This window comes from Aythya ferina, assembly GCF_964211825.1.
Source record: "Aythya ferina genome assembly, chromosome: 14".
NCBI lineage: Eukaryota > Metazoa > Chordata > Aves > Anseriformes > Anatidae > Aythya > Aythya ferina.
Window position 1 is genome coordinate 6074752 of NC_140312.1, and position 20535 is coordinate 6095286.

Here is a 20535-nt window from a genome sequence, read left to right on the forward strand (position 1 = left end):
GGCGGCGCGGTCAGCTGAGCGGGGTGTCACGTGACCGCGCGGCCCAGGGAGCGCGCCCGGCCGGGGCCGCTGCGGCGGGGGGCGGCGGCGAGGTGCGGGGTATGGGGGGTGTATGGGGTATAGGGGGGTGTGGGGGGTGTATGGGGTGTATGGGGGGGTATAGGGGATGTGTGTGGGGTGTGGGGGGTGTGGGGTGCATGGGGTATATAGGATATATGGGGTATATGAGGGGTATGGGGTATATAGGATATATGGGATACAGGACGTGTATGGGGTACAGGGGGTGTATAGGGTATTGGGGGGTGTATAGAGGGTGTGTGGGGTATAGCGGGTGTGTGTGGGGTGTATGGGGGGTGTGGGGTACATGGGGTACATGGGGGACGGGGTACATAGGGTATATGTGGGGTATAGGGGGTGTATGGGATGTGTGGGGTGTACGGGGTATAGGGGGTGTATAGGGTGTGTGTGTGGGGTACAGGGGGTGTATGAGGTTTATGGGGTACAGGGGGTATATAGGGGGTGTGTAGGGTATATGGGGTGTGTGGGGTACGTGGAGGACAGGGGGTATGTGGGGTATATGGGGTGTAAAGGGGGTATATAGGGGGTGTATGGGATGCGTGGGGTGTATGGGGTACGTGATGTTCATGTGGGGTGTGGGGAGACACCCTGCGGGGCAGTTCTAGGGGACAGGGGTGCTGGCAGCCTGTGGGGTGCTCGGTGGTGTGCTGTGGGGGGTGTATGGGGTGTGTGGGGTGTGTGGGGTGCATGGGATGCCGTGCATAGGGTGCGTGAAGTTTGTGGGGCTCATGGGTTGTGATGTATGGGGTGCAAGTCCAGAACCCCATTGTGTCCCGTCGCGATGTGCTGCAGGCAGCAGCGCGCCAAACACCGCGGCTGGGACACGCTGAGCTCCGTTTCGTCCCATTTAGCCAAGGCTTTTCCCGGTGGCTGCGTGTCCTGCGTGGGGCGGGGTCAGCGGGGACAAGGAGCAGGGCTGCTCGTGCAGGGGAACCTGCGTGAAGGCGGCTGGGATTTGGGGTTGTGGTGGTGCCCCGCTCCCCGTAGGGGCTGCGTTCGGCTGCCTCGTGCCCGGCGGTGGCCGGGGCTGCTCGGCGGAGCCCTGCCCGATGACAAACGGGTTCCTCGCTTGTGTAAACTTCGCCGCGGCTCCGGGCACCGTGACGTGGCCGGGCGGGGGTGATTTATGGGTTTTGTGTCCTGCCCTCGGCTTGGGAGCATGGCTGGCCCCGGCTCCGCGGCTGCCCTCACACCGCTGCCGGTGCTGCAGGAGGGGAACCTCTCCGGGGCAGCGTGGCCGGCTGGGATGTGGAGCAAAACGTGGGGATGGCGTTGGGTAAACGCCCTCGGTCCCCGTTTCCCTGCTGTCGGGGCTGCCTGCGGCTCCGGGCTCCTTCCCTCGCGTGACCCCGGGGGTGCGTGCGGAGCCGCCCCGCAGGAAGCAGAGCCCGGCTGCGGCGCCTCTGCCGCTTCCGCTGGGGGGGGGACGGGGCAGGCAGGGCTCATCCCGTTTGGGGACCCTTTGGGTGGCCCCGGTGGCACCCTGCGGAGGTGCCGAGTCAGCGGGGCAGGAGGCTGGCCCTGCTGCGGCACGTGCTCACCCGTCACCTTCTGCCTGGGGACGAGCGGTGCCTGAGCATCCCCGGAGCATCCTCCTGAGCCACGGGAGGGGAAGGAAGAAGAAAAATCCTACAGGAGGAGGCAGAAGCAGAGGCAGGAGGGAGGTCGGGAGGCCTCGGGGAAGCTGGGCTGGCTGTGGGAGGTGGCAGGGAGCGGTGGCTCTGCGGGGACAGCGCTCGGTGTCTGCGTCGGGTGAGCTGGAACGACGGCCAGCAGCTGTGGGATTGTTTCTTTTAGGAGATTTTTGCCTTATCCCTGCCTGAAGGATGAGGTGGGGGCTGCTCTCAGGGCTCTCCTGCAGCCCCGTCCTCCTCTGACTCCGTGGGTCACTGCGGGGGGGAGCGGAGCCGGGTCCCCCGGTGGTGCTCGGTTTCCTGGCGGGCGTTGTGCAAACGCAGGAGGAGGTTTCAGCCGAAAGCGGGTGCTGCCCTGGGGCTCCCGCTGTCCTCTCCGGGCTCGCCGCTGGCTTTGCTCTTCCCTCGGACGTTTTCTGGTGCCTTAAGAGGAAGCGAGCGCTGGGTTTGGAGCGGGCTGTGCAAGGTCAGCAGGAGCTCCCTGGGGTGCGTGCCGGAGTTGAAGCAACCCGTGGCTCGTCAGCTGAAGCCGAGGGGCAGGAGCTTTGTCAGGGGGGTTTGAAGGAGTTTGTGGGGCTTGAAGGACTTTGTGGGGCTTGCAGGGGCTGGCTTTGGGCTGGAGTGAGCGTGCCGGGCTGCACTGGGCAGCCCCCTGGTCCCGTGGGCACTTCCATGGCTCTGAAACCTTTGGGGGCAGCGCCGTGCTGCCTGCATGGGGACTGTGCCCCAGCCCGGTGGGGCACAATCAAATTTTCAACCTTTAACTATCAAAAAACCTAAAAAAGCATGTTAGGAAACCTCTTTTCCTGGCCAGAGCGAGGGACACCCACACGGGTGTGCCCGAAACGGGGACACCAGCCCGGAGGAAGAGCCGTGGAGGAGGGGGGGGAACGTGCCCTGGGTCCTTGACCTCGGGGCACGGCGGCTGGCTGATTGCTGGGGCGGGCAGCCTGCCCTATAAAAGCCCTGCGGGAGCGCTGCCTCCAGCAGAAGCAGCCCGTCCCTCCCTACCATGGCCGATGCCAAGGAGCCCGGGCTGGGGGCGGTGGAGCTGGGCTCCCCCGGTGTCCCTGACGCGGCTCCGTCCCCAGGGACCATGTCCACGCGGCGCCTGCGCAGCGAGGACTACAACGACTACAGCTCCACGGACGTCACGCCCGAGGGGAGCCCCCCCGGGGGCATCAACGGCTTCGCGCACCCCGAGTCCTACCAGCGCTTCGGGGAGACCAACGGCACCACGTGAGGGACCCCTCCTGCCCCCCGGGGCTTTGTTTGGCACTGGGGGGTGGAGGGGGACAAGCGGTGGCTCCGTGCTGCGGTGCCGGGGGGTGGTGGCGTGGAGGGGATCCCTTGGGGTGGCGGGGGCTGCTGGCATGGGGCAGGCAGCTGCCTGGTGTGGTGTGGCTCCCTGGTGCTACTGGGCTTGGTGCCTGTGGGATTTCATGCGTTGGGTTTTGCCTGGGAGCTGGTTCTGTAGATATCCACCCAAAAGCTGTTGGTGAGCTAAAAGAGTGAAGTCTTCACCTCCAGTCCGTCCCAGTTCCTGCTGGGTTTGGTCTATAGGGTCTGGACCTCGTGCGTGTTTCCCCCAGCATCACGGAGCAGCATTTGGCCCCGGGGCAGCACCGAGGGCTGCGTCTGGGTGCGTGCTTCTTCCCCGGGGTGACCTCGGCATCTCCCCTCCCTCAGGTGGTACCAGACCCTGATCCACCTCCTGAAGGGGAACATCGGCACGGGGCTGCTGGGGCTGCCCCTGGCTCTGAAGAATGCCGGCATCCTGGTAAGGCAGCTCGCAGCCTCTGAGCCCTCTTGGTGCGCTCCCGGGGCCCTGGGAGCACAGCACACACCTCACAATCCCCCTCAGCCGTTGCTCTGTGCTGTGGGGCCACGGGGTTTCGCCCTCTGTGGGGTTTCTCCTGGTGGTTCTGCCCGTGGGGAGATCAGGGGGTGCTCTGGTTCCTCCTGCCTGGGTGCCAGGCGCTGTCTGCACCCCAAACCCCGTCCTGCAGCTCTGTCCCCGGCCGTCAGAGTGCAGCCTTCCCCCTCTGTTCCCCCGCAGCTGGGTCCTCTCAGCCTGCTGGTGATGGGCATCGTGGCCGTGCACTGCATGAGCATCCTGGTGAAATGCGCCCATCACTTCTGCTACAGGTAAGGAGCGGCTCCTGCGGCTCTCCCATCCCTCCCCCCGGCCCCTGTCACGTTTCTGAAGCTTCCCAGCACCAAGTTCCCCGTGGTGAAGCCTCAGCCGGGCACCTCCTGGGGCTTTTTCACCACCGATCAGCCAGCAGATGGGGCTGAAGTGATGCCTCTCCTCTCTTTCTGTGCCGGGCAGGTTCCAGAAGCAGTTTGTGGACTACGGAGGAGCCGTGATGTACGGGCTGGAGTCCACCCCCAGCGCCTGGCTGCGGACACACGCCGTCTGGGGAAGGTACCTGAGCCCCCGGGCAGGGTGCTGAGCTGCTGGGGTGGAGCTGGCTGGTCTTGGAGCTGTGCTGGCAGCCCAGCAGCAGGGATGCAAAATGGTTTTTGGCTCACCAAATGGTGTTTGGTCACCTGGCCCCGGTGCTCAGTGTCCCCTCGGGAAGGTAACGCTGGGGGTATTTAATTTAGCTCTGCCCCCAGTCAGGGGAGTCCCAGGGGATGTGCACTCCTGTTCCCAGGTTTCATTTCTAACAAGCAGTTTTTTCTCTTTGCTAGGCGCTTGGTGGGGCTCTTCCTGATCCTCACCCAGCTGGGTTTCTGCTGCGTGTACTTCGTCTTCCTGGCGGACAACCTGAGGCAGGTGAGGCTTCGCTCCTGCTCCGTGAGCAGGCAGGGAGAGCCCCCCAACCTGGCTGGGAGGCGTGGAGGAGCCTGGGCTGTGCTCTACCTCTCGTGTCCCAGCCCTGCCCTTCACAAAAGGTCTGGTTTTTGGGGCTGCTGCTGCTCAGGAAGGTACAAGTCCTGCGTTGGGGTGTTTTTGGAGGGCACGGTCTGCCTGAGGGTCCTTGTTTGCTCCCCATAAAGAGGTGTCAGAGCTGCCTGTGTTGGCCGGGAGAAGCAGAGGCTCGTTCCTGGGGAGGGAAGGCAGGAATGGGGTGAAAGAGGAGGAATTGTGCCTTTGATGTCCTGCCTAGCTTGGCTAATTGGTTTATTGATACCCTGTGAGCGAGCAGCGTGTGATGGCCACCGGGACCTGGCGTGAACCTCTCCACTCCCTGGCTTGGTCCGGTTTGCATTCCAGTTTTTTTGCCTCATCCCACGGCTCTGGAGGTTAATTACACGGTGAAGAGTTTCCTTCTGCTTGGCGTCGGGAGGAAAATAAACAGAAACCCTGAACCCGCCTGGCTGCCGGGCTGTAAGGAGCTGGCAGCAGGTCCGTGCTCACAGCTCTGTGCCGTGCGGATGCTGCTGAGCACCGTTCCCCCAGCATGCTCCAATCCTGCTCTTGCAGTAGCAGTCTGGTCCCTAGCACTGTGGCAGTGCCTCTTGTTAACCCTTCTCTGTTGGTTGCTTTGGGTTCATTTTTTTTTTTGCATTTTTTTGGGTGGAGAGAGGGGAATGTTGCTTGTTTCTGTCTGAGGTGCGGAGCGAGGGTGCGGGTGGTAGCTCAGGCAAGGTGGCATCGTGCTGGGCAAAGCTTTGGTTTGGAAAATAGCTTTGGAGCAACGGGGATCTGCTCCAAAACCACCTGAAGAGCTGCATGGCTTTGATTTGAATCAGTCAGCTGCCTCTGAAAATGAAGTGAGGTGGTCATCCCAGCCACCTGGGGTGGGCTGCCAAGATCCGTGGCTGTCAGACCTCGATGGGCTTCCCAGAGCATCCCTCTGCTTCCCCAGGTCGTGGCCGCTGCCAACGACACCACCAATGACTGCAACTCGACCCGCACGGTGGCCCTGACCCCCACCATGGACTCCCGGCTCTACATGCTGTCCCTGCTGCCTTTCGTGGTGCTGCTGTCGTTCATCCAGAACCTCAAGGTCCTGTCCATCTTCTCCATGCTGGCCAACGTGGCCATGCTGGTCAGCCTTGTGGTCATCTACCAGTACATCGTCAGGGTACGTGCTGATGCTGTCGCTGCGGCTCCCTGTGCTTTACGGGGTGCTGGGGTTGTGGTGGTGTGTGGGGAGGGTGGAGAGGGGCTGTATGGTGCTGGCCCTCTGCTCTGTGGGGAGCTGTGGGACCAGGCTGTGTCCTCCCTGCTGCTCAACTCAGCGTGTTTTTTTTTTCCAGGACATTCCCGATCCCAGCGACCTGCCCCTGGTAGCAGCCTGGAAGACCTACCCTCTCTTTTTCGGCACGGCTATCTTTGCTTTTGAAGGCATCGGGGTGGTAAGTCTCGGCGTGTGGCACGAGAGGCTCAGCCTGCGCTCGGGCTTGCCGTGGGACTCGCTATGCATTGCAGCTGAATTTGCAGAGCAGCCTCCCTGAGAGCAGCCCAGGCTCTGGATGATGCTGTTCGCTCCAGGCTCCCTCCAGGGTCAGCCTTTGGTGCTTCCACCCGAGGCTGGAGGAGCAGGAGCTTTGAAGGGGGCCGTGCCTGGCGCTAGGTTGGGCTCCCCTGGGGGTGTCACTTAGCACAGGGCAGCCAGCAGCGCTGCAGGAGGCATCCTGGCTCTTGCTTCAGGCTGAATCCTGAAATGGGAGGCCGAAAAGCACGGCATGGTAAAACGTCACCCGCTCCTCCCCACCCTGCTGGGAGGCAGCGTGACTTCCCCCCCCAGCAGCCACGCGGCACGAGCCTGCTGCGGAGCTGGATTTCTGTGTGCCTCCCGGACCAGGTGCTGCAAACAGAGCAGCTGCGGAGAAGGCCGGGTGGGTGGAAGGCTTTAATGGCTCGCTGAGATGCTGTGGGTTGTTTCCGGGAGCTCCCTTCAAAGGAGAAAAAAAAAAAAATGTTTTCATCTCTTAATATAAGCTGGCTATGTAAACACGGGGCTGCAGTGTGCCAAATCCATTCCAGGAGGAGTATTTACAGAATGCTCTGCCCAGGACAGAGATCTCTTGCTGGCAGCGAGGTGCACGCTCTTTCTTCCTTGCACAGCTTGGAGGTGGGGAAGCAAATAAAAGCTATTCTGGTCTTGCCACTGTCTCTCCTTGAAATCACCACCACCCAAGGACAGCTATAAAAATGTTTGCTGAAATTCTTTGAAGCGAGTGCTGGTAGTGTCAAGATGGGGCATTGTCCCTGCTCCTTTTTTTTTTTTTTTCTCGTGTGTTCTTTTTTTATTGTCCTGCCTGTTTGAAACCTGTCCGTACAAACTTGCAGCGAGAGGAAAAAGTGCCTCAGCCTTTGCTGGGAAAAATAAGATAAGGGATCGGGACGGGCACCGCCGTGCTGCTTTGGGATGCAGGGTGGGCAGCATCGCCCTGAGGTGCTGGGCTCCCGTGGGCACAGCCCCTGGCAAGGCACACGGTCCCTTTGCAAGGGCACAAATGACCCTGCTGGGGGCTCGCCGTGCTAAGCCCAGAGGTCTCAAATTTGAGCAGAGGGTCTCATCTCCAGTGCAGCAGGTCCTGCTGGGGTCTCCAGGCTCGGTGCGGAGGGCTGTGCTCAGCTATGGGGCTGGGGATGCGGAGGAACAGGGGGAAAACTGCTGCTCCATCCTCCTCCTCCTCCTTCCAGGTGCTGCCTCTGGAAAACAAGATGAAGAACCCGCGGCAGTTCCCGGTGATTCTCTACGTGGGGATGACGATCGTCACCATCCTGTACATCAGCCTGAGCGTGCTGGGCTACCTGCGCTTCGGGGCGAGCATCCAGGCCAGCATCACGCTCAACCTGCCCAACTGCTGGTGAGTCCCTGCAGGGGGTCACCCCTTAGGTCACCTCACCTGGGGGAGGGCCAAAACTGGCCAGAGGAGCTTGGTGAGACGTTGAATACAGCCCTTGGCACACCAGGTGATCAGTGAACAGCACCAAACCGCTTCTCTTCCCCAAACGAAGCACGTGGGAAACCTAAACCCAAAGCTGGGAGCTCCCAGTGTGGGGGAGACGTGGTGGTTTTGCCCATGGGCTGTGTTTCCCTGTTTGCAGCCCCGGAGCTCGAACTCCCACTCCAAGCTCTGCACCCAGGCACCTCGCAGCTCATGGCGAGCTGGGGCTTTGTACGTGGATGCTGTGGCCATGGGGGTGCTCCATCCCTTAGGGGCTGAATTCTGCAGCTCCTCCAGCCTGCCTGTCCTGCAGGGCCTCCCGTATGGCTCTGGCAGCTCACACCAGCCACCAAGATGGGTTAGAAAATGGGGGGTAAAGATGTGGGACTTGTGGGAACTGCACACGAGTGTCAGGGCAAACTCCTTTGCTTCACCTTCTGTGGTTCCCCGTGCTGGCTTTCACCTCTGGCATTTCACTAACAGCCCCGGGGGTAGGTGGTGCTCAGTGTAGTGGCTCCGTATCCACCCTGGAGGAGAAATGCCAGCAGCTTCCCTTGCCTTTGTGACGAGAAGCGTGGAGGCTCTTTGGCATGCAGATGTTGGGAGTAAAAGCCTTTCCCAGCTTGCTCCTCTTGGGAGTATTTGAGGAGGCCTTGCACAACCCCATCGCTGTTCCTTCTCACCACTCGCTGCTCTGGGGCACCTGCCTGGCAGGCAGGGAGGAGGCTGCAGAGAAGCTCGTGTCCTCCGTGTGCTGCTTGCCCCAAAGCATCTCTGTGTGTTGGTGCAGAGCCGGGGCTGAGGTCTGGTCTGGATGCCACGAGGCTTCTTGGAAAGCTGTCCCGTGGCAAAACAGTTTCTCAGGATGCTACCAGGCTGGTTAGGAGTTTAAAAAGTTTCTCTTTGAAGCCTTCACTGGCTTGAAATCCGGCAAGAGACTGAAGTGAGAATTTCAGCTGAAGTGGCTGTGCTCTTCCCCAGCCCTGTCCTCTGTTCGGTCAGCAGCTGCTTGGTGCTGTGCCCTGTGACTTGCTGCCTCCTCCCCACAGCTGGGGCAGATTTGGGCAGGACTCGGGTTTTTGAGTCACTGCTGGACTTCCACATCCTGGCCTTCTGCAGCTGCCCAGGCGTGGCTCTGGGGAAAGCAAGATCCTCTGTCAAATGTGTGTTTATAGGAGTCTCTCTCTTTCTGTCCAAGTGGTTTTCTCGGGGGGGAGACATGTAGGATTTCTCAGATATGGCCCTTTGGAAGCAGGGCCCAGGGAAGCCCCAGAACATGGCAGGGCTGCCCCTGGGCAAGGAGTGCTGTGGTCCCTTGTGACTCAGAGCACGAAACTCTTCAGTCATCGTGCCTGCTTCTTTCTGGCAAAACGTTTGATGGAGGCTGTAAACACTGCACTTGGAAATACGTTATCTGTCTTGTTAAAATAAGGGCTGGGAAACTCAGGCTAAAGCCTTGAAGGCTGTTTTCCCCTGCATGCCTTACCCCCTGGGTGATGGGTGAAGGCCTGCTCCTGACACGGGTGTTTTACCAGTTCTGCTTTGCCAGCAGGTTTTCTCCCCAGCAGTAAAAATGGCTCCGGGCTGCAGCAGCTGGCCAGAAGGGCTGCGGGTGAGAAATCACGGGGCTTGCCTGCAGCGTGGGAGACAGGGCAGGGATGGTGGAGGAGATGCTGCAGCCTTGCTCAGCCGTATCCATCGCCTGGAGGTCTCTAGGAACACGTCTGCCGAGCCTGCTGGCAGTCGTTGAGATAGAGGATGACTAAGGACTTTTCCAGCCTCGTTTCTCTGCCACCGCAGCTTCCTCAAGCGAGGAGCGTGGCGGTTCCCGGTGCCCGGGTCTAACCACAGCCTCCCCGAAACGCTGTGCTGCTCTGCAGAAATCCTTCCTCGCAGCCTGGCAAGGTTGCCTCACCTCACCAGCTAAAAGGGAAGAAGCCCTGCGGCGAGGGGGGAGATGCCTGGTTGCGTACGGCCCGTTGGAGGTGTGTAATGCCAGAGCTTACCGTCAGAGGAGGGTTTCCCATTTCTTGCTGAAATATCTCGGGGCACATCTTGTCAGGATGAGCTGGTGTGGCTCTCCTGGAGAAGCAGTGCCTCTCCAGACCCCACTTGCCCCTGAGTTTTCTCTGGGTCAAGGCTAACCCTGGAGCTCTTCCCCTTCTTGGTATTTAAACTGCCCTTTGAGCTTGGTGTCCTGGCTCCTGACCTGTGCAGAATCAGGACCCAGCCTTACTTGGTGCCTTTTTTTAATAACATCTCTTAAAAAATGGATTGCCTTAAGAGCGCTTTATTGCTTTACAGCGTTCACTTCCTGAGAACACAGCTATGGGATGTGCAGAGTGTGGGATGCGTGGCTCAAGGCTACCGTGCGCTCAAGTCGTGTGCGGTGCATGCTTGGCCGAGTGGGTGCCCTCTGCACTCTTCTGATAGCTTTGCTTTGTTTGCCTATCGAATCGCAGGATCATTTGGTTTGTGGAGGGTATCCTGAGGTCATCGGCTCCAACCACCTGCTCAAAGCACAGCCAACTTCAGTGTTGAACGTCAGAAGGGATGGAGAGTCCCCACCTCCCTGGGGCCATGTTCTGGTGCTGAGCCACCCTGCTGGGCTGCAGCTCTGTCCTGCTGCCTCTGGTACCCCTGCTGTGCAGCTCAGAGCCTGGCTGTGCCTTCTCCTTGCTCTCCCATTAGGTGGCTGAAGCCAGTAACAATATCCTCCTTGACCTCTTCGTGCTGAACGAACGCAGGTCTCAGCCTCTCCTTACACATCGTGTCCTCCAGCAACCTCAGTAGCTTCTCCTCAGCTCGCTCTGGTAGCTTCGTGTCTGTTTTGTCCTGGCAGGCTGGACACAGTGCTCCAGCTGCAGCTTTACAAGCCCCGATTCCTGCTTAATCAGCATGCCTCGATTCGGGGAACAGGTAGGGCTGTAGCTGATGGTTACATGATATGGTTACAGATATCGCTCCTCTGTCACAGCCTGGTTCTGGCTGCCGGGAAGCTCAGGGCAGAGACAGGAGGGAGGTGTCTCTCTGGCTCTCCTGCAGCCACGCTTGCCCCCTGCTGCAGTATGGAAACAGCTGCTCCGTAGTTCTGTGGAGGAGGCTGAGTTGCAGGTAGAAGTGGTGATGTGTGCGTTGCGTTTGCTTTGTAAGCCCAGACTTCTGCTGGCAGCACAGTCCTCCCCCCCCACTCAGCAGTAAGTGAAATTAGTGAAATATTCATGGCTGGAGCTGATAAGCCTCGTAGAAGGTGTTCTTTATCTCCTGTCTTAAGGCAGAGAATAAATTCCACCTGGCTGTAAACAGGGAAGAGAGCTTTTTCCCCTTTCTTCAGCTCAGAAGCAGGTTTTTTGCAGGTGAAGTTCAAGGGGACCATCGCCTCTGGGGACAGGTGACAGAAGGAACTTCATTCTGGGTCACCGACCGAGAGTCGGGGTTGCAGACTGCAGGCAGTATCAGTGCTGTTTGCTGTGTCTCTGGTGAGGGCTGTTTCCTAACACTTGAGTATCTGTGTTAGGAAATGTTTGTCCTTGCTTGGCAATCAGGAAGAAGGCCACCCCGTGGCACTGTGTCATCCTGGACACATGGAGGGGGCAGCACGGAGCCCGTATCCCTCCGTTAAGTGGTGACAAACCTGGAAGATGTGTTGCCTGGAGTGGGCAATGGCAGTGCTGCACAGGAACATCTACAAAACAGACGGGTGCCGTGATGTGTCAAGGGGCAAATTAGGCTCCTGTCCCATGGGCAGAGGCATATTGGCCATCCCCGTGCCTTTTTTTATTTTTTGAAGTGGCCCTTCACATCCGTGCCCAGGAGGTTTCTCAAGGGGAAGCAACACTCGAGGCTGCTGGCCTGCTGCTTCCTTACGCAAAGCCAGGGCTGAAACCTCTAATTAGGTGTGGGCTCGGAGGTTCTGCTATCCCTTGCACAAGAAGTGTCTCGGTGAAGTGAATGCATCACCCTTAATTTGTCAAGAGTATGTTTAGAGGAGTAGATGGCTGGGATACAAAAGTCCTCCTTGGCACAGTGCTCCTCCTTTTTACTGTTGATGCCATAGGGGTTTGGAACAAGAGCGAATCTCACTGGTCCCCTCCTTCTCGTTTGCAGGTTGTACCAAGCTGTGAAGCTGCTCTTCTCCTTCGGGATTTTCTTCACGTACGCCGTGCAGTTCTACGTGCCCGCCGAGATCATCATCCCTCCCCTCGTCGCCCGCGTGTCGGAGCGCTGGGGCTGGGTGGTCAACCTGCTCCTCAGGGTGGCCCTGGTTAGCGTGACCTGTGAGTAGAAAGCAGCCTGTCCCAGAACCTTCATCCCTCCGCCTGGGAGCGGTCTTCTCTGCAGAGGGGTGGCAAATGTCCAAATTAATTTAGAGGAGCTATACAGTCCCATCGAGCTTTATATGACACGTCCCAGCAGCTGGTCTGGTGTGTGGGCAGCTCAGACCGGAGCCTGCTGGACCTTTGGAAGGGTGTGGAGCTGGCAGGAGACTTACCCAAGCCTCACGTGCTGGCTGAAACAGCACGGCTTGGAAGTGCCTTCTGCTCCTCTGGCTTTGAGTTGAGATCTTGAAAGTTTTTTCCAGGTGTTCTGGCCAGATATAGAGATGTCATTCCTTCTGGGATGCCTCTTTGAACCTTCTGGCTTTTCTGGGGACTGCTGGCTTCTCCCTGCAGAAGGATGCACAGCTTTTGGGGCAGTGTCAGTGCACAGTCTGACACCACTTGTTGTGGGAGGGCAGTGTTTGGACCTGGCTGGTTTGGGACCCCTGGAGATGGCTTTTAAGAGCTGTAGGTTCTCAGAAATGTTTCAGCCTCCCAGAGGGCTGTGATCTGTCCTGACTCTGAGTCTGCAGCACTGAGGTGCAGCCCAGTGCTTGCTGCAGAAGTCATTGTGCACAGCTGCCCCTGTGCTTTTAAAGTTCAGCCCAACACATGATTTTAGCAGGTTGGGAAGGAGGTTTGACCTATCTGCCTTCTTAAGGGGAAAAATATGAGCTGGGAAAGGTAGGTGTGTGGAAACCTAAGGGCCACCAGGTCACCAAAGTGCAGGATTATCTGATTTTTGTCTGGCTTTGATTCCTGCAGGCTAAACGCTTGCTGTTCTCAGCACAGCTGAGATGCTTGACTGAGCTTCCAGGTGTCATCCACCAAAAAAAAAAAGAGCATTTCTGCACAGCGTGACGCTGCTGATGCACCGCAGCTGAGCATCAGAGGCCTGGCCCTGCATTCCAGTGGCTCTGGTTTGGGCTTGAGCAGAGCGTGGTGCTGGCTGAGAGCAGGGTGCTGCTGCTTGCTGAGGTCTTAGTCAGAGAATATCCCGAGCTGGAAGGGACCCACAAGGATCATCAAGTCCAAATCCTGTCTCCACACAGGACCACCTGAAAATCAGACCGTGTGTCTGAGAGCGTTGTCCAAACATTTATCAAACACGGGCAGGCTCAGGGCTGTGCCCGCATCCATGGGGATCCTGAACCAGTGCCCAAACACCCTCTGGGTGCAGAACCTTTTCCTCACACCCAGCCTGACCCTCCATGTCCCAGCTCCATGCTGTTCCCTCGGGTCCTGTCACTGTCTCCAGAGAGCTGAGCTCAGCCCCTCGTGAGGGAGCTGCAGGCCACCATGAGGCCTCCCCTCGGCCTGCTCTGCCCTGGGCTGAGCAAACCCAGGGACCTCAGCCACTCCTCACACATCTTCCCCTCCAGACCCTTCCCTATATTTGTAGCCTTCCTTTGGAAGCTCTTTAACAGCTTTTTGTCCTTTTCATACTGTGGTGCCCAAAGCAGCACACAGTGCTGGCGGTGAGGCCGCAGCAGGATGGGTCAACCCCTTCCCACGGCCAGCCAGCAGGGCCCTGCCTGATGCACCCCTTTGGGCTGCCAGGGCATGCTGCTGACTTGTATCCAACTTGCCATCACCCAAAACCCCCAGATTCTCCAGCCTCTCGTCCCCCACACTATGTACAGCCAGGGTTGCCCCAGGCCGAGCCGTGCTGGTGGCGGCCGGAGCGGGTTTGGGGTCCAGAAAGCAGCAGGGCGAGGGGCAGGAGTCTCCCCCGGTCCCTTAATTGCTCAGAGCTCATTTTGAGAAGAGCCCCCTTTGATCTTTCTGCCTTTCATTTCCTCGAGAAAGGCAGGAGGAAAGCCTCTTCATGTCCAGCCGGAGAGCGAGACCAGAGGCTATTGGAGGAGCTGGAGCCGGCACAAAGCGGGGCCAAAGTGCCCGCAGCGAGCGTTTGATCTCGTGTCCTGTCCCTGCAGCGTGGTGAGGGATGAAATCCTGCTGTGCTCCAGCTCCCCAGTGCCAGTGGTCGATCTCAGGGCTCCCTGCGGGCTTTGGGGTGTGCTTGGCCAGGGGAACAGGGGGTTTGGTGGGTTTAGGCAACAGCAGCAGCGGTGCCCCCCCATTTGGGGTGGGGAGGCAGCTGGGCGTTGGTAGGGGGGTGCTGGTTGCTTTGTACCTCCTCCCCTTATCTTTCCCCGTAAGAAATCGCCGTGGCTGTTGGCGAGGATAAAAGCAATCAGGGGGGGGCTGCATAAATATTCATCGTGTGAGTGCGTGGCCGCAGAACAAGCCCGCATCGTGGCTTTTGGCTCGCAAAGAGAGGATGCAGTTTGGTGTAGGGGTGTCTTTCAAGCTTCGACTTCAAAACCAGCACGCTTCAGAACCCTTTGAATGAATATCTGTGGAAAGCACGACCGTTGCCCCGGAGGCTGAGGGCTGCAGCTGGTACTTCAGCTCTGCCTGCTGCGGAGGGGCGTTAATTGTGTTTGCTTTGAGCCCAGAGAGCGGGGTGGGGTGGGCTGAGGATGCTGTTAGCAGCCAGCTGCTGGAGCAGGGATGCTCCTGGTGGCAGGGACCCTCCTGTACCGTGTCCCCTCGGAGCTCTGTCCATCCAGCAACCCCCTGAACTCCTTTTGGGACAACTCGGGAGGGCCCAACGCAGTGAGACCACAAATCCACCAGCTAGGCTCTTGGGGAGCTTTTTGGGGCAGGCACAAAAGGTTCAAAATGCCCAGCAGAGGGCATTGCCCAGACATTCCCCTATCTCTGCCTCCAGTCTTGGTGGTGCTGGCATCGAGCTGTTGTGTTTGAAGCGCTGCTGTGCCTGGCACAGGGCTGGAGGAGCTGGGTTTCCCTGGAGCTGGGTGTGCTGGTGGGAGCTGCCACTTGCCTGCTGACCCCCCTGAAAGTGCAGCGTGCTCCAGTGATTGTCAGAGACCTGCTGGCTGCTTTGTTTCCCTGTCCTGTGTGTGAGGAGCCCCAAGAGAGCTTATCTCCACTGCAGCTGTAGCTGCAACAGGTCTGGGGTCTCCTAAGTCTACGCAGTGAACCAATCTATTTCTTCTGGTCATTCTGATTAAGTGCTGAAGCCTGCCTTTCTTGCAGAGGACGCTCTTCTGTCATGCAAAGCTCTGGCTGCCTTTTCCCAAGGACTTGATTTGACCGGAAAGCAGTAGCAATGCACTCAAGCACAGAGCTTCACTGCAAGCATTGCTCCCAGCTGCAGAACGGGACCTTGCCCACCCTTTATTTTATATGATCCACCAAAAGCCTAGTGCTGCAGTACCCGGCTGCTCTGCCAAGTCCTTTTGCACTTTTCCCAGTGAGGCAAGCTGCAAACGCCGTTGGTGGCTCTGGGTTTTGTTGGCCACGGCACCAGGAGGAGAGCCCGGAGCTGCTGTGGTGGCGGTGGTTGGAAGGAGAAGGCACCGTCCCCGTTCCTCCACCTGCCCTGAGCAGGAGGAGAGGGAGCACGAACGTGCGGGGGTTTGCAGCCACTAATTGGAAGCTGGAAGGAGTCTCCCAGGGGGATTTTCCTTGGCTGCAGTTTTTACGGGACAAATGTTGCCCCTCCAGGCTGTGCTGGAAGTGCTCCGGGGGTGGGGAGGTTCTAAACGCTCGCAAACCACACGGATTTATTCAGGGGTGGGGGGGGGGATGCGGCTTTTTCCTGCCGCCTGCTGCTTTCGTGGGTTTTCTGAGGCTCCCCAGGTGTGAGGCAGAGACCTGGGAGGTGCGGGGGAGCGAGTGCTGGCTCTCGTGATGGGGCTGGGGATTGTTCCGCGAGCAGCATCCATTTGCTGGGGTCTCTCTGCAAAGTTCAGTGTGTGAAAAAGGCAGAGGCATCACGCAAGTAACAGCATCCCTGCGACGGCTTTGCCTGCTCTAATTGGGGTGAAAGGGGGGCGGTTTGGAGCTGGCCGTGCTCCCTTCACACCTCGCTCACCTTCCTGTCCTCTGCTTCCCCAGGCGTGCTGGCCATCCTCATCCCGCGCCTGGACATCGTCATCTCCCTGGTGGGCTCCGTCAGCAGCAGCGCCCTGGCGCTCATCTTCCCCCCGCTGCTGGAGATCGCCACGTACTACGTGGAGGGCATGCACCCCCTGGTCATCGCCAAGGACGTGGCCATCAGCCTCATCGGCTTCGTGGGCTTCGTGGTGGGCACGTACGAGGCGCTGGTGGAGCTGGCTACGCCCGCGGCCGTTATCAATGCCACCAGCATCTCGGTGCAGTGACGGTCCCCCCGGCCCCTCTGAGTGCTTTGCTGGGGGCACAGGGGCCAGGTTGTCCCTGGGGATGCTCTCCCTTCTCCTCCTGCAAGTCCCGGTGGGTTTGGGATGGGGCTGCCTGGCTGGGGAGGAGGGATCTGGCCCTGGCCGGGGCAGTGCCTGCCTTGGGGGAAGGTGACACAGCAAAGCAGCCCCCTCGGCACTCCTGTAAATAGGTATTTTGGGAGGGGGAGGAATCCCAGGGATGTAGATTTTATTTTTATTTTTTTTTAGATCCCAACCTTTCCGTATTTCCCCCATCCTTTCAGTCAGGGTGGGGAACAGGGACTGCTCTTCTCCGTGCCAGTTTTCTTTTTTCTCCCTTTCCCCACCCCCTCAGCACTTTATTTTGTGGCAACAGAGAGACCTCAGCTCAGCTTGGAGAGCGTGGAGCTGCCTCCTTGCCCCGGTCCCATGGGGATGGAGAGCAGCACCGAGGTGCAGAGCATCCTAGGGCCAGTGTGGGAGCCCCCAGCTCTCCCACGATGGCACCCCTGGGTGCGAGCACCACCAGTGGGCACAGGCTCCTGCTGTGCCCCCGCTCTGTTCCCAGCCCTCTCTGGCACCGAACAGAGAGGGCTGGCATGGAAGGGTTTCATTCAGTTTCCTAACGCACATGTCCCACGCATGTTTTTTTGGAAGCATTAGGATTTCAGGTGTGTGGAGCCCTCTCTGCTCTGCCAGGGGTCCGTGGTGTCCCTGGGGCTCCGCGTGCTGTCACATCACAGAACCCAGCGCCTTGTTTACAGTGCCCGAGCTGGCCCCGTGCGCTCTGGCTGCATCTGCAGTCCCTCACTGAATGTCAAATCCCCAAAAAGATTTTTTTTTTTTTCTTCCCTCCTGGTCCTCCTCCCTCCCTGGTGGCATCCATCCTCTGCTGCAGCTCCGGTGCCCTGGAGGAGGCTTCTTGCTGGTGCTTCTCCCTCTGCTCCTCTTGTTGCTTGTGTTGTGGCCAGTGCATGCCCAGGGGCACCTGGCTCTGCCCTGCCACGCTGCTGCTTTCCTTCCTCTCGGGGGGCACAGCCTCTTCCCTGGAGCATTGCCTTGCCTTTCTGCTGCTTTTTATTTTTTTTTTTTTGGGGGGGGGGGCAGATGAGAGCAAATGCATTCTCCATGGGGTGTCTCTTCCTAGTGGTGCGAAGTGGTGTTGGCTGAGCTGTCCCTCTGGGGTCCCTTGTCTGGGAACCTTCAGCGCCGTGTGCCCTGCAGCCAAAATGCAGTGCCAGCAGGCTGTGTTTGTGCATCCTCCGTGGCTGGTGAGCAGGACATGGGCTTACTTCTGGCATTTAAGCCACTTCCAGGAGGGGAAGGCTGTGCAGAGCAGTGTGTGTGCGGCTTGTAGGAGCTCCAGGGCACCCCGCGGGTGGGAAAAGTGCAATATCCGTGTCCTGTGCTGTGTGGGGACCCCGGCTCTGCCTCTTCCCAGGCTGGTACCAGCGCTGGTGCTGTGCAGGGAGGGTTGGGCAGGGCTCACCCATGAGGCTACTGCACCTGGGCTGGGTTTGGGTGCAGAAATGTCACCTCCCTGGCAGGGGAAATCTACATGCTCCCAGGGCGCTGGGGTACTTCTGCAGCATTAACCATTTTTTGGTGATTTTTTTTTTTTTTTGGTGTTTTATTGGGCTGAGGCACAGTGGGGGGTGAGCAGGGGTGGTGGGACACCAAGGGGACCTGGCAGGGGCCAGATGGACACGAAAACTTGACACTTGTGTGATGTAGGCTGCTCTGTAACCGGGGGAATCGTGTACATATGGAAGTGATTCACGTCCGTGTCGCGTGCCTATGGATATTGTCAGCGTGGGTGGCTGCCCACTGGGGGAACTGGTGCGGCACCCGAATCATGTATCTCACTGTAATCAATAAATTGGATTTATTTTTTACGTGAAAAAAAGCGATGGGAGGGGGTTTCTCTCGCCTGTGCAGGCGAGCAGGAGCTGTGGGAGGATGCGAGGGGACTCATCTGGGCTGCAGGGGGTAGGTGTGGGGCAGCCGTGTGCCAGGAGCACCAGGGACTTGCTGCAGCTTTTGGGATCCGTTTCTGGATCAGTTTTTCTCTGCAAATACCACCCAAGCACAGGGCTGAGGGGTGCCAGTGTGCAAAACAAGCTGGGATCTCCTAGTTACAGGAGAATCAGTTATCCTATGAAATCAGACTAGTAAAAAAAAATCATCTTTAATACTTTCCAAAAAAAATCAATGGAACAAAAATTACATCAAACGACGAACTGAAGAAAACCTTTCACAAGAAACAGCACATTCCCGAGCACAGGGACGTACAACAAGCCCTCGGTCGGTGCCCATCCCGTGCTGGGGATGCCGCGGGTGCAGTCCATGGCACAGGGGCTGGCCCTGCAGTCTTTTTGGGATACACCAGCCCCAGGGGTGTGAGGGCTGGGTACCGCTGCAGCCTCGGGGCAGGCTCCCCTGCTCCCCGCAGCACAGCCCAGCTGGGAAGGGTCCACGGGCTGGTTTTAGTCCGTGCCGGTGCCATGTGCCTTGTTGCATTTTTTTTATTTTTTTCCCCCTGTAGAAATGGACGTTTGTTTTATTTTCTTGGACTTCTTTTTGCCAAGTTGAGGGCGTGCTGGCAGGCCTGGCTGCACCCCCTCATCTCTCAGCCAGCCTCGTGGGGAGCAGACGCAGAAGAGGGTTTGCACCAACCGAACCATCCCACCGGGCAAACCATCGCCCTGATGCGAGTCCTCGGCACCAGAGCTGGCTGCGGGGTGCCGCCGGGGGCTGGGCAGTGCTAGTCCTTCCCTGCCTTCTCCTCCAGGGCTGCTGCAGTGCCTGCTCTGCTCCTCCCCGGGACCGGGCAGCCCAGGCTGCGAGGAGATGCACGGCGTCGTCGGGGGGAATGCTCCGTGGCAAGGAGGCCGGTTAGTCACTGGCATCCCACGAGCATCCTCCGTGTCCTGGCGGTGGCCGGAGCATTTCCCCTCCGTCCACAGCAGGAACAAAAAGATCCAGCCAAATCCCACCCCAGCGCGGGGGGCGAGATGCTGCAAACCGGGGCGCAGGGGAACGCCAGCCTCCCTCGGGGTGGGGACACACGCACGTGTGCGCTTCCCTTCTCAGCTCCGGGACGAGTCCCTCGGTTAAAACATCACCTCCTCGCAGCTGCCGTAGTCGCTCTCCACCATGTCGGAGCCCTCGTAGTTGGGGGGCGGCAGGGGCTGGGCGCGGAGGCCGGGCTGGTGGTGGCCCACCACCTCACAGTCGGCGTAGGACGGCTGCGCCACGCTCAGCCTCATGCTCACCCGCTTGTAGCCGGGCTCGGGCTGGTAGGGGACCCCTTCGCCCTGCACCAGCTGGGCCGGGTAGTAGCTGATGGCCGTGTACTCGTTCTGGCACTGGGAGGCTCCCATCTCCACCGGCCCCAGCGGCAAGAAGTCCTCCAGGTTCTGGTTGCTGTAGCGGGGAGGGATGGGGGCCCGCTTGTTGCTCTGGTCCAGCGGGAAGGGGAAGCCCCCGTACAGAGCCACCGGCTCGGCGTCGGCCGGAGGAGGGGGCGGCGGGGGGAGAGGAGGGTGGGAGGAGGAGGCGGGGGGGGCTTGGATGATCTCGTAGTGGGAATACTCCTGGACGTCCGAGGAGAGGTAGCGGGGCGGCCAGTAGGTTGTTTCTGCTGGGTAGACTGGAAGAGAAGAGAGCTGTGTTAGCTGTGGTGCGTGCCCCAGGTTGGGGTTTTCCCTCTCCTGCCCTCCTGCTTATTCCCACTGTGTGAGCCTGAGCCTACAGGAGATGGGGTGGAGGGGAGAGAGGAGCTGTGGGGACTGGGGAGCTGCAGTGTCTGCCCCGGGAGAAGATGGGATTTCGGGGCACCCCTACCTGTGCTGGGGCAGTGCTCCCACCAGGCTTCTGACACTTCCCACCCTAGCACCCAAACGACACACTTCAGCACGCCACATGGAGGCAAAAAGCTTCCACAATGAAGGGATGGTGCAGAGCAAGTGATCCACTGGATCCCTTTCCCTCTACTTCACTCTTGTGAGCTCTCTTTGGCAGCTCTCCTGGCTGCTGAGCTCCTGGGCAGGAACAGAGCAGGGACCTGGCTGCCTGGAGCCGCATTTCCCTCCGGGCATGATCCCTCTGGCTGTGGGCATTTGGTCTGAAAGACTCCACTAAAACTCACGTTGACTTTTAGGATCTTAAATATTCCTCACTGGCTTCAACATCCCCTTTTATAGAGACTATTGACCCTGGGCATGTGGGAATTCAGGCCGTCCATTAATGGATCCCCTGCTGCTTGTGTAGGGAGCTAAGTGAATTAAAGCTGAAAACGGGGGTGTAGAGGTGACACCTGGGGAAGGGAAGAGCCAGTGGAGGGACTAGGGCATCATTCACCCACATTTTACTTTGCTCTGCCCGACACCAATGCTCTCCCATGTTTGCAAACGCGTGATCCACCTCACAGGGGTA

The 20535-nt window shown here is 59.0% G+C and overlaps 2 protein-coding genes across 5 annotated transcripts in view; one reads left to right on the forward strand and one right to left on the reverse strand.

The window, feature by feature from the left end:
• The first annotated feature begins 2 nt into the window (after positions 1-2).
• LOC311444466 (proton-coupled amino acid transporter 1-like) lies at positions 3-18004 on the forward strand. 4 transcript variants are annotated; one of them, XM_084535664.1, is made up of 11 exons: positions 3-92; positions 2804-2951; positions 3402-3492; positions 3772-3860; positions 4045-4140; positions 4410-4494; positions 5531-5749; positions 5925-6023; positions 7318-7484; positions 11673-11842; positions 15815-18004. In XM_084535664.1, the coding sequence occupies exons 2-11, from the start codon at positions 2809-2811 to the stop codon at positions 16078-16080; spliced, it is 1425 nt and encodes a 474-aa protein (XP_084391790.1). In that variant the 5' UTR covers positions 3-92; positions 2804-2808; the 3' UTR covers positions 16081-18004. The 4 variants fall into 4 exon arrangements, with proteins under 4 accessions (XP_084391790.1, XP_084391791.1, XP_084391792.1 ...); XM_084535665.1 differs by having other exon boundaries at positions 81-99; XM_084535666.1 differs by lacking the exon at positions 3-92 and adding an exon at positions 200-220.
• Positions 18005-18271: 267 nt separating this feature from the next.
• The window catches only part of FAT2 (FAT atypical cadherin 2), a 55030-nt gene continuing 52766 nt past the window's right edge, over positions 18272-20535 (reverse strand). Inside the window, exon 24 of the mRNA XM_084535671.1 lies at positions 18272-19750. Within this exon, the coding sequence (XP_084391797.1) occupies positions 19212-19750 (539 nt within the window). The 3' untranslated portion in view covers positions 18272-19211. The remainder of the gene's footprint in view (positions 19751-20535) is intronic.